General features: G+C 35.9%; 3 protein-coding genes across 3 annotated transcripts; 2 read left to right on the top strand and 1 right to left on the bottom strand.

Annotated features, from left to right (window-relative positions):
* Window positions 1–699: 699 nt before the first annotated feature.
* On the top strand, window positions 700–7,745 carry LOC100182053 (suppressor of tumorigenicity 14 protein-like). The gene is made up of 14 exons (XM_009860251.3): window positions 700–1,187; window positions 1,426–1,565; window positions 1,801–1,893; window positions 1,956–2,088; window positions 2,561–2,665; window positions 3,289–3,374; window positions 3,571–3,728; window positions 3,949–4,053; window positions 4,569–4,720; window positions 4,859–5,013; window positions 5,253–5,400; window positions 5,573–5,629; window positions 6,842–7,051; window positions 7,365–7,745. The coding sequence occupies exons 1-14, from the start codon at window positions 1,004–1,006 to the stop codon at window positions 7,457–7,459; spliced, it is 1,821 nt and encodes a 606-aa protein (XP_009858553.2). The 5' UTR covers window positions 700–1,003; the 3' UTR covers window positions 7,460–7,745.
* Window positions 7,746–7,989: 244 nt separating this feature from the next.
* Window positions 7,990–10,200, top strand: LOC113474232. The gene has a single exon (XM_026834529.1). It carries the CDS (start codon window positions 8,299–8,301, stop codon window positions 9,421–9,423), a length of 1,125 nt encoding a protein of 374 aa, XP_026690330.1. The 5' UTR covers window positions 7,990–8,298; the 3' UTR covers window positions 9,424–10,200.
* Window positions 10,201–12,608: 2,408 nt separating this feature from the next.
* LOC108949490 (chymotrypsin-like protease CTRL-1) lies at window positions 12,609–13,502 on the bottom strand. The gene is made up of 4 exons (XM_018811840.1): window positions 13,474–13,502; window positions 13,246–13,398; window positions 12,910–13,017; window positions 12,609–12,750 (listed from the first exon to the last, which is right to left on the bottom strand). The coding sequence occupies exons 1-4, from the start codon at window positions 13,500–13,502 to the stop codon at window positions 12,609–12,611; spliced, it is 432 nt and encodes a 143-aa protein (XP_018667385.1).
* Between the last annotated feature and the right edge of the window lie 1,240 nt (window positions 13,503–14,742).

Genomic DNA, 14,742 nt, shown 5'->3' with positions numbered 1-14,742 from the left:
GCTGTTAATTTGGACAACCCATTAGTGACCACTGGGTTGGAGTTATATACCAGGAGTCCAAGAGACAATAAAATGTTAACTGCCCACAAAGTTACATACCTGGTAACTATATTAAGCGGCACTAGTGTGTATGAAACAGAGAAACAAACAAAAAAACACCGGTAGGAGCGACTGTTTTCTTTTCCGGCCACGCGAGGATAAGCAAGTTTACGACGTAGTTTTCGTGTCCATTCATTGAAGCTGTATTCTCTTGTATTTAAAACGCTACCTTGTGAACAAGTATATTAACTTATTATAAAGGTTTGCCAATGTACAATATATACATTTAATAGATCTATTTTTAGAAATTTGTTTCTGATATGATTCCTTGTTTTACTTACAGTAAATAAATGGACCAACTGAATGTTATACATGTCTAAAATATATTTACTGTATTTAAAGCCAAGTCCCTTAACAAAAGCATTAATAAAATCTTTCTACTTTTCATTATGTCTCGATTTGACTTTTAAACACCATGCACATAGTTAAAAAATGATCCTTTTGTTCGTAGACGCGTGATTCATAGTAAATTGTGAATCACTCGTCTGTAAACGAGCGTGCGCTGTGGCACGGATGGATTGAGTCTTTCTCTACTAAATACAGGAGATAACAAATCTGTTTTATCGCCGCTGCCCATACAAATGCCACACTCAAGTATTTATACAACGTATAAAACACCAAACTGGTTTTCGGTTTAGTATTGTGAACTTTCTTTTATGTATTATTGGTGGTATGATTTTGAAACATTGGTCGGTTGGAGATGTACTTAGATCCATTGGATCGAGTTAAATAACCTGGGTATGTTTGTTCAGAATAAACATTGCTGTAAAGTGACGTCAGTTTAAAACGTAGTTCTGCTTTGAATACCAAATCTTATGCTTGGTTAGAATGTTAGATTTTGAAGAGTTGTCGTTCTTTGACGTCATTAAAAACTTCCTTGACTGTTGCGGCGAGAAATCACCGCATGAGTGATTTCGAACAGAGATATTTACCCTCAGCACCTTACCTCGCTTACCATTTCCACCATTCATTGCTAACTTTGACTGAAATGACTGTAGGAGGTATTCTTGACTTTTTATTTGTAAATTTAACGTTACTATGTCTAGCGACAGTTTGTTCTAGTGAAAATAGCTGTGCAAATCCATCAGGTGAGTACAAAGCTTTGATTTTTCTGTTTTGTTATAAACCTGTATTTATTTGACTTGCTTTTTTTTAACATTTAAAACCATTTGTGAAGTTACACAATGGTAATTGGCAAGTTTAAATGTTAAAACTAGAATACTAAAAATTCCGATTAATTAATTACAAGTTTACTCAAATAGTTCTAGTGACTTAGTATTCTATGTACATAGTAAATATGACGTAAAAAATGCATTTTTATTTCAGTTGAGCCGTGGAAGACGGCATGCTGCGGTGGTTTATTCCAGAACACAAACGCCGTGCATGATGTTGTTTTTTTGGATTATTTGCGTGCGAATAACTCAGCAGTATTATGTCTCTGGTCACTCCAGGTGGCCACCGATAAGGTAAAATGTGTGAACCGTATCGCGTACAACGCTTAAATACGGGGTCGATTTACACAAAAAAAAACTATGGAAACACGTTCCTTTATGGTGAGTGACCGGGGATTAAGTTTAAGTCACGTGAAGCAATTATCGAAAGGGGTATTGAGAACACTACATTGTGACCACAGTTTAATTTAAAATATTATACTTGGCTTGTAGATACATGTCAAACATTGGAATGTATTTATATTGGCAGGTAATTGAAGTTACATTCAATCAGTTTGATGTCGGTTTGGCCAACACATGCGAAGGTGTTGATGACATTAAAATCTACGACAAATCAATTTTGGTAAGCTTTCGGCATTTTACAAGATGATACTTGAAACACTGTAATCACGTCTCTTCCTACAGTATACTGGCAGAAGCTTCTGTGGAACTACAAGACCCAGGAATTTCGTCTCATCATCAAATCTTGTTGAAATTCTTTATTCTGCAACATTAGTCAACCATGCAAATTATTTTAATATAAGTTGGGTAGTGAAAGGTAAGACAATGTAAAGTGGATATTGTAAATTTAATGAAAACAAGACAGTAGAGCTCTAATGAGAAATGTTGAATAAATGAATGAATGTAACTTACTTTATCCTCGCGTGGCTCGGAAAACGAGTCGTTATAACATGGGTGTCCGTACACCTCGTGCCAGCTTACGAGTTACCATGTATGTTATTTGTTAAACTGGGTAACTATGATTATGTATAACACATTTATATATAGCGAAACCTGATACTTCGCATAACTCCAACATCCTGTATTATAATAACTTTATTTGTCTCTTCGATTACGGTACCGAAGATTTATAAATATTCAATGTGTTAGACGATTTGCAGACCCGCTGTTTATAAACATATATATGCTGCTCTGCAATTCGTCAATAGGAAGACGTTTTATTGATACAAGCATGTCACGTATTCTAAAATAATATTTATTAATTACACCTTTTTTGTCTTATTGTGTAGATCGTTGTCCAGAAGCGACATGTTGGAATGGAAATTGCATCAATCATTCGCAACGATGCGATGGAAACAAAGATTGTTTGGACGACAGCGATGAAATTGAATGTGGTAAGTTAACTACTACAACACAAGAATATATGTTTTGTTTTGCAAGACTTCATTAAGTATTTAAATTGCTTGCAAGACTTTATCAAGTATTTAAATGAATGATATCTCTTTTATTGATTTATTTTTCTGTATGATTATTATAGTAGGGTGGGGAAAGACGGGACACCTTTGGCACATAATATTCAAATATCCGTTCGTGTTTTAAACAATTAACAACGGTACATGTGAATCGTTAAGATATACGGTTTTATGACTTTTTTAATGTTCTTTTTTTACTACCAAATTGAATAAGAAAAGAGCAGGAAAAGGTGCCCCATCTTCCCTCAACCTACTATGGTAGAGTGGGGGAAGATGGGACACCAAATATCCTTATCGTATTTTAAACAATTAACAATGGTCTATTGGATTTGTGAGCATATGGTTTTCAATTCTTTATTTGTTCTTTGTTTACTACCAAATGGGACGAGGAAAGTAACTGAAAAGGTGTCCTATCTCCCCCACCCCACTGTATATATATATATATATTTTTTTTTTTTTTCGGGTACGCTGCAAAAGCTCATACGACTGTGCCAGGATGTTACTGTTTCTACTGTTCTATTTAATGAACAAACTATCTTTTTTAGAGCAAACAGTTGACTTGGATGGAACTACAGTTGTAGATACTTCAGAAGAATGTGGAAAAACTTTCGTTGCTCCTGGTTTTACTTGGGTAAATTATTACTTTAACTGGTTTAAATATTCATTCAGTCAGACTAGAGTCACAGCGCGGTTCATTATTTTTATAATGGGTTACGTTACACAACAATGCTTCTTAATTAACCGCTATATTTTGAGACCAACAAAAACACTGGCATATACAGCAGCGACCGCAACTTTTCAATGAACAATCTTGTGTTGAACTTTAGAATCCTAGAATTGTCGGCGGCAACGAAGCAGTTCCAGGTTCGTGGCCCTGGCATGCTGGTCTTATCAAATATAATCAACAGTCTGCATATTGCGGGGGGAGTATTATTTCAGAGCGAGCTATTCTGACAGCTGGACATTGCGTCGACTTTCTAAGCAGGTTTGTCCTGGACTTACATTAAAAATATACAACGCTTCAACTGTTTGCGTTTTATATAGGACTGTTACAAGAAAATGAGATTTGATTTGTTATACATGTTGCAGTGATTTATTATTATATATTTTCTGCTCTAATGCTTTTCCACATGTGTCGTTTCAAAGTTACATAAAATGATTTTGGCCACGTACTGTTTAGGAATTACTAAAATTTTTCTTTGCAGTCCATACGTGAAGGTTGTTGTTGGAAGACATTCTATAAATGGTAACAAGGGGGAACAGCTGATAAACGTTGCGGAAATTATTTTTCATCCTGATTATCTACCAATGTGAGTTACAAAAAAAACATTTCCCGTTTCGCTGTAAATTTTATCACAGAGATAAAATTAAAACACCCATACGTAATGGGTTTACCATTAAAAATAATTTGACAAACAAGAATGCATTGAAGATAAAGCTTTTAGGAAAACGCCTTATGTTACTGTTATCAAAATATTAATAAAATAGAGGTTTAAATGTTGATGGCCAATATTTGCGGAAACAATGCTCATCACTTCACAGCCGTGTTTCAGTGTGCAATTCAACAGAATAAATTTGATATTTTAGTGTGGGGGAAGATGGGACACCTTTTTGTCTATTTTTAGTTCTATTTAGTGGCAAACAAAGAACATTCAAATAATTATAAAAACGTACCTTTACGACTATCATAGACGCCGTTGTTAATTGTTTAAAACACGATCCGAATATTTAGATATTAATTATGTACCAAAGGTATCCCGTCTTTTCCCACACAACCATATAGTGAATTAAAATAATTGTGTTTAACTCTAACGGTATTTTTCAGAACTCTTCGAAACGACATTGCTATTTTAATTCTAAACACTTCAATTACATATACATCAACCATTCGACCAATCTGTTACTCTGATTCAAACATAACAACTTCTGATATTGATAATGGGATTCAATGTATTGCTACTGGATGGGGAAGACTACGTAATATTTTTTTTTTATTTAAAACTATGAGTGTTTCTGTATCTTTACGCAGAACTTACTAGATTTTTAAGCAGAACTTACTTTGGCAAAATTTTATTCAATTCTCTTAAAACCAAGTAAATGAGTTTTCCATTGCAGAATCTGACGTAGCACTTCACCCAACGGGTCTGTTCCAAGTTCGCCTTCCTTTGGTCACCCATGACGATTGTGACGCAAGGTACCGAAGCACGCCAATATCCGCAGATACACAGATATGTGCAGGCTCAAGTAAAGGCGGTGTGGATACATGTCAGGTAAAGTTAGAAATGATGAGCAATTATTTATCCTCGCGTAGCGGGACAGCGTTATAACACGGTTGGCCTATTTTGCACCATACGTAATAACTTTATACACCCAACTTTTGAGTTACCAAGCAACTTTGTGGAGAATCTTTATTTCAGCAGACACACATAGTTGGTTGCATCTAGGGACGTGGCAAAATTACCATTTTTCGTTTTTTTATTGACCATTTTAAATTTCCTAAAATGACCAGGGAGATTCTGGTGGACCATTAGTGTGCTTGATCGGTGAATCGACCTGGTTTCAAGTCGGAGTTACTTCGTTTGGAAAAGACTGTGGCAACAAACGTTACCCTGGTGTTTACACAAAAGTTTCCTATTATTATCAATGGATAAGATCAGGTATTGTATTTGCAGATTGTGTTCGTAACTGAAATACCTCTTATCAATGAAAAATCTTTATCAATGGATATTATTATTTTATCAATGGATAAATATCCATATATTCATAATGTTCACCGACACCATTATAAGTTGTATAAATGCACAAACGACTTGTTTGTTTATTTTCCAGCGTTATCTTCAAGAAGCCCCACAGTACCTCCTGCAAAATCTATTAGGAACGAATCAAGTAGGTTTTTCTTTAAATATTTACGCTTTCGTCACATCATCTACATTAGTAAATTGTTCAAGATTTTCTAAAAAATAAGCACTTGGTCCTTCTACAAATCTATTCGACGAAACATAGATACAGATCCATCATAGGCAATGTATGAATGAATGAATGTAACTTGCTCTAGAACAACAGTCTGTATATTAATATTGGTGTATGTTTTTTTCTGTATGGCGCACATTTTAGCTATCATGTTATACACCACTAGGGTGGCGCAATTCTCGTTAGGTGTCTTTCCTAAATACACATAAATTCACAATGTAGCAGCGATCAGATTTGATCCTAAACCACTATAGAACTAAATTATAGGCAGCCGTGCTAATCAGGGTGGCGGACTATTTTTTTAATTTTAGAATAAAAATATTAATATTTTTTTCTATTAGATTTGACTGAATGATTTTACTATAATCATAATTTATTATTAAGTCTAGTAGTCACAGTTCAATGGTTACCTAATAAGTATACTGTGTATTTCTGCTTGAATAGCTTGTAACCACCGCTGTGGGAACGTATTGATTTATAATGCAGTCAGTAGTGACGTGTGATTGTCTGGTTACAATACCTCGGGTTTAAATGAATAACACTTATAGAATTCCGTATAAGGGTAAACTAAAATTAGGTCGCGCCTGATTGAAGCCTTGAACCCCCCATGCGTCATCACTTTGTCTCGCCTAACATAATTAGCATCCGTGTAACTAACGCTAATTCCGGGAATCATAACAACAACTGGGTTGTTGTTCAGCAAAAGCGATGCAGGTTTATTGGATTAAATATGAATCACCGTGCATCGTTGTCTAGTTCGTGTTAAAGTCACGTTCATAGTTAAATATTGCTGATGCTAAAGTTCCGGCGCTATGGTTCAGTTAGTATAGGGCTCATATCGAAACCAGAAGATACCGGGTTCGATGTTCGTTGCTACCACCATTTTATGCGAGTGTGTACTTGGATATCACACTAAACGGTCATTGTTTGTTTGAATTAATGATGGTACTTATTGGGCAAGTATAGTGGCAATATAAATTGTTTCTTTAAACTAAAGTTCCTGTTATTTGTCACCTAATTTCGCCCATCTCGATTCTATTCCATTTGCTGTTTGATGTTTTCCTCCAGTTTGTTACTTTACACAAAAAAAGTAGTTCCAAAAAAGTTATTTTATGTTTAAATTTTCAGCAACGCGACATGAAGAAATAACTACGATGACGTATACTCAACAAGTAACCAGTGATGTCACTATGACGACAGCATTAGTCACATCAAACATAAGCCTCCCTTTATCCTCAACAGATATACCCGGTATTTCAAGTGACCAATCAACATCCGACGTACAAAACAGTTCGTTTGTTATTTACAATACTACGACTGCACTGCGTGAAATAGAAGGTATATAGATATTAAGTTATGTAAATCTTCTTGCTTAAAGGAATTGGTGTATATAATATGCCTTAACAGCAACAGTGTTTACATCGTATATACAGTAGGGTGGGGGAAGATGGGACACCTTTAGCACATAATATCTAAATGTCTTGATCGTGTTTTAAACAATTAACAACAGTCTAGGGGAGTCGTGGGGATACGCTTTTTTAATTCTTTGCATTTTCTTTGTTTACTACCAAATTGGGCGAGAAAATAGAATGAAAAGGTGTCCCATCTTCCCCCAACCTACTATATCTTATATAACTTTTCACCGTTGCAGATACGACGTCACACACGAGTAAACTACATCATGCGACTTATATGCAAATCATATTTGTTCTTACACTTCTATTAATGTTCAATATCTTTATATAACATTGTCACACTAAAGTTGCAATTTTTTATTGATATTTTTATCGCACTTACTCTTCTACATTCTTCATGTATTTATTTGTATCCGCACGAAGTATTTCGTACTTCGTTTTCGTTCTTCTGTTTCGTGTATTTTGGCTAAACAATGTTCGTGACGAACAAAAGTATGTCCGCAATCGACATAAACTTGTCTTTAAACGACAAACATATCCTCGGCGAAAGGACATGTCCGCGACGAACGAAAATATATTAACCATGAATAATAAAAATTAAACTAAAGAGAAAAAAACATCGTTTTCTCCCGTGTTTTGGGCTCCATATTCTCTCATACCCTGTTTATCAGTTGCAAGTTAGCAACTTGCGTAAATAAAGTTGGTTTGATTAGAATAATATTACATTTCTGATGCTGGTTGAGCTTTTTGTGTGTTCAGAAGTTGTTCGTGGTTTGCTTTTGCACATTCTGCTGTGCTTTGATTTGTCGAGTTTAGCGGTTGTTGTTCGTATTTTTTGTTGGCCTTTTTAACGCCTAGTTGTCGGTGGATATTGGCAATTGTTGTATAATGATTATCATTCTTGTATTTTGAAATGAAGAGAAGGAAACTCCTTTGCTTTGCACTGTATTTGAATAGCGGAGGTGGAAAGTTACAGATATTTACAAAAGACCACTGCCTACCAATCCGGAATGAGTCAACATACAGCGCAAGTTGCGCGTTTGTTATTATTTTTGATGATATCATACAATGATATCATACAAACACCTACTCAAATAAATGTTGTTTTAATTAATTCAAGGATTTTTGTAAATTTGTAAATATCATTACCGCTGCCTGTGAAGTTACACAATGAAAGAATCTACAGAAGCATATGACGTCACGATGACGAGTGCTGTTGATGACGTCATTTTACCGAAAACTAGACAAGTCAGTTTTATTATTCCGTTGACAATCGAATGCATTATAGTGACATGTTGTTCATGGTTAGCTGTAGCGTTGATCATTCATGGAGTCAAAACTAACAGATTCAAACGTCAAAGTGGAAACGATCTTAACGGTGGCATTGTCTACAACTTGACTGTTGTCTCTGCTCTAACTCTATTGGGACGATGCTGTTGTTCCATCATCGCTATTACACTCCCTCCTTATAGACCAGGGTTTGACGAAGAATGTGAAAGAGCCGTCGACGCTGTTGTTGTCTTTTATTTGATTGCTTTGGTACCAGTGTACTTGCTGCTATGGTTCCGGCAAAGGTCAATATACGCCCATCCACTTATGTCAAGCTCTCGCAACAAATTCATTATTTTGCTAAGTTGGTCAAGCATCGTGTTTTTGCTCGGGGCTGGCTTGTCGACAGTGTTAGCGTCTACTATTCCCAAATTTCAAAAATCGAATTATTTTGGCTGCGAAAACATTAGCCGGGATTGGACAAACACAGCTGGTGCAGTGATAGCAACATTCGGTCAGCTGATGCTCTTGTTTCTTTTTATTATTCCACTTAGACGTAATCTTCAAAACTGTTGGTCATTTTTTTTCTGTTATAAAGCTCAAATAAATTCGGAATCCAGGACTGGTAGTTCCTTGCAAGTAGTAAAAGTCAACGATAATAATTCAATACATGGGTTTATTGGCACCAGCAGCTGTACGATCGTCTCAACTCATGTTGAAATAAAGTCTTCTACAAATGTTCCGATTAACAAAAAGATTCTTCGCATCATACAACGCTCGACAGTCCTGGCTACAATTTGCATCTTAACAGACATTACTGCGATGGTTCTTACCACCTACGCACTTCCAAACGACAGCACCCGAAACTACGCATATAGCATTTATGACGTCGCTCTTTTTTCCAACGTCATCTGCATTATCTTGTCCTTCGAAAATTATAACACAATGATATTCCCTTGCGCAATCGAAGACGCAACATCAAAAGAGCACTTTTCACCCAGCGTTAACATTACCACTGTTGTATGAAATAATTGAATACTTTGGACTTACAGCATTAAGTATTCAGGTTTAACAAAGTGTTCAGGTTCCAAGTAAAACACAAAGTAAGACGTTCCAGTTTATTATTATTATCTATGAGCATTTACGTAAACATAAACTGTACAAGTAAAGCGTCCTTGCTCAAACATTCCCATACGTTACCCATAGTATAGCATAGCACAACTTAGCTATGCTGTGCTGCCTTGCATTTCTACGTTTGTGATTTCTTTGACAAAATTATAAACCTTTTTTTATTAAGTCTTTTGACTTGCGATATTGGTTTAGTTTTCATAGTTTCAGTATTCCGTAGACTTCCCACGAGTTAATCTACTAATTTGTTTAACCCGCCAGGCAACGTCGCCTGGGATTATAGTGGGGCAATTCCATATTTAACTGAAACAACAGGCAGAAACAAATTTCGGGGGGGGAATCTGACGATTTTCTGACGTCACTTTCTCTTCTCAATTTTCAGCAGCTTCCCACCAAAAACAGATCAACCAGGCGATTTTACACTTGTGTATAGACCCTTAGTTGGCCGATACATAAATTTCGGCCCACACTTTCTACATATTTGTTTAAAAAAACGAGGTAAACAAGGCAAGTAACGTCTGTTTAGCAATGCTGAGTAGAAATTATCCATACAGTAGTAGCAGTACCACCATCGTCGTTATATGAACGTAACTTTCGTGTTGGTGTGCGTAGCTCGTTTGTGATGCACTTTCTGTAACGAAATTTAGAAGACAATTATCAGTGGCGTATTAAATTTTTGAACTAAAAGTTGTGTTTTGTTTACAGTTTCTAAATCACTCACTTATATAAACAGTGTAAGTGTATTTGGGTTACAACAATATAGGCCACCAAAAGTCAAGCAAACTCGATATACGCCTTATCAAAATTATTGAACACGACTTCAGCTTTTGTCACACAAGAAAATAACAATTCAAAAATAAACAAACCCAAATACCTTCACTGCAACCTATTTGTGTTTATTATATTTTCTCACCTCGTTCAGGCGATACATTCGTTGTATCGTTATCAATATAAGAGCTGGTTAGGTTCTCAAGTTGTGTAGAGGTTTTTGGCACGTCTGATGTAGGCTGATCACTTGAGACACTGGGGATATGTGTTGAGGATGCAGGAAGGCTTTTGCTTGATGTGACCGAGGTTGTCGACTTCGTTGTTGTTGGGTCAGTTGTTGTTGTGGAAGGAGACATTGTTGTCGTTTTAGTTGTTGCTGGTTCGGTTGTTGTTGTTGTTGTTGTTGTTGCTGGGTCGGTTGTTGTAGTTGTTGTTGTTGTAGAAAGAGACATTGTTGTCGTTGTTGTTGCTGGGTCGGTTGTTGTTGTTGTTGTTGAAGGAGACATTATTGTCGTTTTAGTTGTTGTTGGGTCAGTTGTTGTTGTAAAAGGAACCATGGTTGTTGTTTTAGTTGTTGTTAGGTCGGTTGTTGTAGTGGAAGTGATGTCACTGCTGGTCAATTGTAAATATGTGAGCGGGGTGTTACTTTTTTCCGCGGGCTAAAGCCAATTACTGTTTAAGTATTACTAAATCAGGTTTAAACAGAAACAGAATTTTTTAATGTTTAAACTTGATTTTCTAAGCGTTTAATATTACTTTAATATCAGGAAAATTTAACAAGAAAGTGTCCCATTTTACCCCATCAGTTGTGCGAATTGCTAAACACATTTTTGTGTGTCCCATCTTCCCCCACCCCACTATATTTCTTTGAATCGTTGTCAATTAATAAAGGTATGATAGTTATAACTCGTGGTCTTATATGACGAAAATATGCATTGTATATTATTGTATCTCAAGAACTTTGAATAAACTTTAAATGTAAGGAGAGAAGGGTAAATTAACGCAACAATGAACGGAAGCCAATATTTTTATACCAAATTAGACGAATGAAAATCTTTATAATTCTTTCCTCGAGCAAATACGGGCTGACAATGCCATTGTAGCGAAACCCTTTAAGGTGTGTTTTGTCACATATAAACCACCCGCTCAAGCAAACACATTGGTCATTGTTGTCACGCGATAAAACTGCGGTATCCATACACTGCAACTCACATAACAAAACATACTATCCGCCAAACCAATATGTAAATCTTAGATGCTCTCCTATTTATTGGGCACGTTATTGGCTTTATGGTGCTTTACCCTATCTCTTATTTGTTGCGACTAAAACCAAATCCTAAAATGTATCCATTAATTTCAGTCAAATGTGAGTCGTGAAGATACAGTTTTATAATTCTTTAAATGTTTTTTTTTTTGTTTACCACTAAATAGGACGAGAAAACAGAATGAAAAGGTGTCCCGTCTTTCCCCGCTCTAATATATTTACTTTTTTACTCTGTGCCTAATATGTATGGAAGAGCTATGTGTACACAGATTTGTGTGGTGTGTTTTCTCTGTAAAAAAAAACGAAAAGAGTCAAATACAATACCTGGTTTTATCCATTGATAATAATATGAAACTTTTGTGTAAACACCAGGGTAACGTTTGTTGCCACAGTCTTTTCCAAACGAAGTAACTCCGACTTGAAACCAGGTCGATTCACCGATCAAGCACACTAATGGTCCACCAGAATCTCCCTGGTTATTTTATGAGGTAGCATATAAAAGCATTAATTACAACAAATTACCTGGTAGATTAACATACATTTAACACTGTATAGACCTTAGCTACACAGACGTTTGGGGGTTGAGTTTTTACACAATTACCAAATAAGTTGTTTGCACGAACTTTATCACGCGTTATAAATATATTTGTGTTTTTTTATAAAAGTAACGTAAACTGTTTATTCTCGTGACGGAAAACGACAGTCGTTTTAACACCGTCTCTTTCATGCATTCGTGCCCGCTTACAAGTTATATTTTCTAAAAATATTGATCTCTATATACCTGACATGTATCCACACCCCCTTTGGTTGACCCTGCACATATTTGGGTATCCATAGATATTGTGCCACCGTAACTTGCGTCACAATTTTTATAATTTACCAAATTAAAAAAAAGGAAGGCAAACTTGGAACAGTCCTGTTGGGTAAATGGGCGCCCTATCAGGATATTGGGACATTATGTGATGAAGGTGTCCCCTCTTCCCACACCCTACTATAAAATATAATTCATTGTAAATAACATATTAAAAAAGAGGATCTGACTTAAAGTTCCCTATCCATTAGCAATGCATTGGATCCCATTATCAATATCAGAAGTTGTTATGTTTGAATCAGAGTAACAGATTGGTCGAATGGTTGATATATATGTGATTGGCTCACTTAATATTAAAATTGCAATACCGTTTCGAAGAAATCTGTATTTATTAAAAAAAGTTTTTTTTTTATGGTTTTATTTATATCATGCGCATTACCAAGAAAACACACGCTGTTGGTGATCTAACACATAACAACGTGAAACATTTAAAACTAAACACGAGCTTAAAACACATGCACGATATTAATGGTTAACTTACAATGGATGATAGTCATTGTGAAACACAATTTGCTTGACTTTAATCAACTGTTCACCGTCGTTGCTATTTCTAACGTGTCTTCCCACCACGACGTTCAATTGAGATGGACTGCGAGAAGTTATTTGGTTTAAAACAATTGGACTATAAAAGAGAGCAGAGCTCCAATGAAGGGGCATGTATCAATTTATAATAATCCATAAAAAAGATAAGTTTAAAACAAAGTTTGGAAGTGTCGCATTTCATCAATGGTTAATTCCTTGCTAATAATGAGAAACCCATTATAGGTCATCATATATTTGTCGTGTAAAATCAGCTACCGACATTCTACTTGCAAACCTGCTTAGAAAGTCAACGCTGTGTCCCGCTGTTAAAATAGCTTGCTCTGAAATAATACTTCCGCCATAGTGGCTTAAAAATAGCCATTTTGAACCAGCGCAGCCATGGCCATGAACCTGGAACTTCTTCGTTACCGCCGGCGATTCGCTGGTTCTGAAAAAGAAATATGACATAGGATTCATATTTACTAATGAGATAATCTCTATCGCAAGTTACGCAAAATCTTACCTATTACAACATATGTGGGTGTTCGCCATTGCCAACAATAATGTTTAAACAACGAGAAAAAATTACTTAGCTTATACCCAAGTAAACTGAGGACTAACATACGTTTTCCCACATTTCATTGAGTTGATTGCAACAGTAGAACCACTTTCGTCAACTGTTTGTTCTGCAGTGACCATCAAGTTAATGTAAAGTAATAACTATAGTGAGAAATGTATTATCAAGAGTCTTGTGTTGTAATAGTTAACTTACCACATTCAATTTCATCGCTGTCGTCCAAACAATCTTTGTTTCCATCGCATCGTTGCGAATGATTGATGCAATTTCCATTCCAACATGTCGCTTCTGGACAACGATCTACAAGTTTATACAAATTCATTACTCGAAAGAGTTACGTCTATTGCTGTATTTTGGCCTCGGACGAGTTATTAATGGCCTATCCCAGAGCGTGTCTTTCGTAACCTGCTGTACACTAATGTGACAAGACATTACAAAATGGTTGTATAACAAAATGGGTGGTCGGTTTAAACCGGCGTTGGTTTAAACCAGACCGACGCCGTGTACGATGTTGTCTTTCTGGATTATTTGCGAGTAAACACATCGAAAATATTTTGTTTCTGGTCACTTCGAGTTCCGACAGATAAGTTAGAACGACCATTTTCCGTGTTTCGTGTAACATGCTGGAACCGCACTCAAACACAGGATTGACACCAATTTGTTTAATGCATATTGCGGCGTTTTAAACACGATAACTGTTGGCAGGTCATTAAAGTTACGTTCCTTCAACTTCAAGTCGGTGTGTCTAACTTTGGTTTAAACCTCCGCAACACGCGATGCGCCATGGTTCAACTGAAGATAATGCAATGTCTTCTGTAATATTAGTACGTGTTTTAAACCTTAAATAACTAAATACACTCCGAACCTGTCAAAATGCTTGTACTATAAAAAACATATAATGAAACATTTTCTTTTATACAATGCGGACATTACAATGCTATCGTCATACCGGAATTTCAATTTTTTAAAGAAAAATATTCTTAAGCACATCCTTTTAAAATGAATGCGGTAACTATAAGAAATGTCATCAACCAATATGTAAAAGATAAAATCACCGCGCATAATGCGTATTCCGTAAACGACAAAAAGAAAACTCACCAGGGTTTGTACAATCGTCTTCACCAGCGCACAGTGTTGCCACAATACATACTACCGACAATTTTACTAACACAGGATTTAGTTTATCTCCCTCGGCCATTATAGTCATACTTTAAC

Source organism: Ciona intestinalis, chromosome 5 (assembly GCF_000224145.3).
Source record: "Ciona intestinalis chromosome 5, KH, whole genome shotgun sequence".
Classification (NCBI taxonomy): Eukaryota; Metazoa; Chordata; class Ascidiacea; order Phlebobranchia; family Cionidae; genus Ciona; species Ciona intestinalis.
Note: the sequence above shows the minus strand (reverse complement) of the source record. Positions and strands in the feature narration are given on the sequence as shown.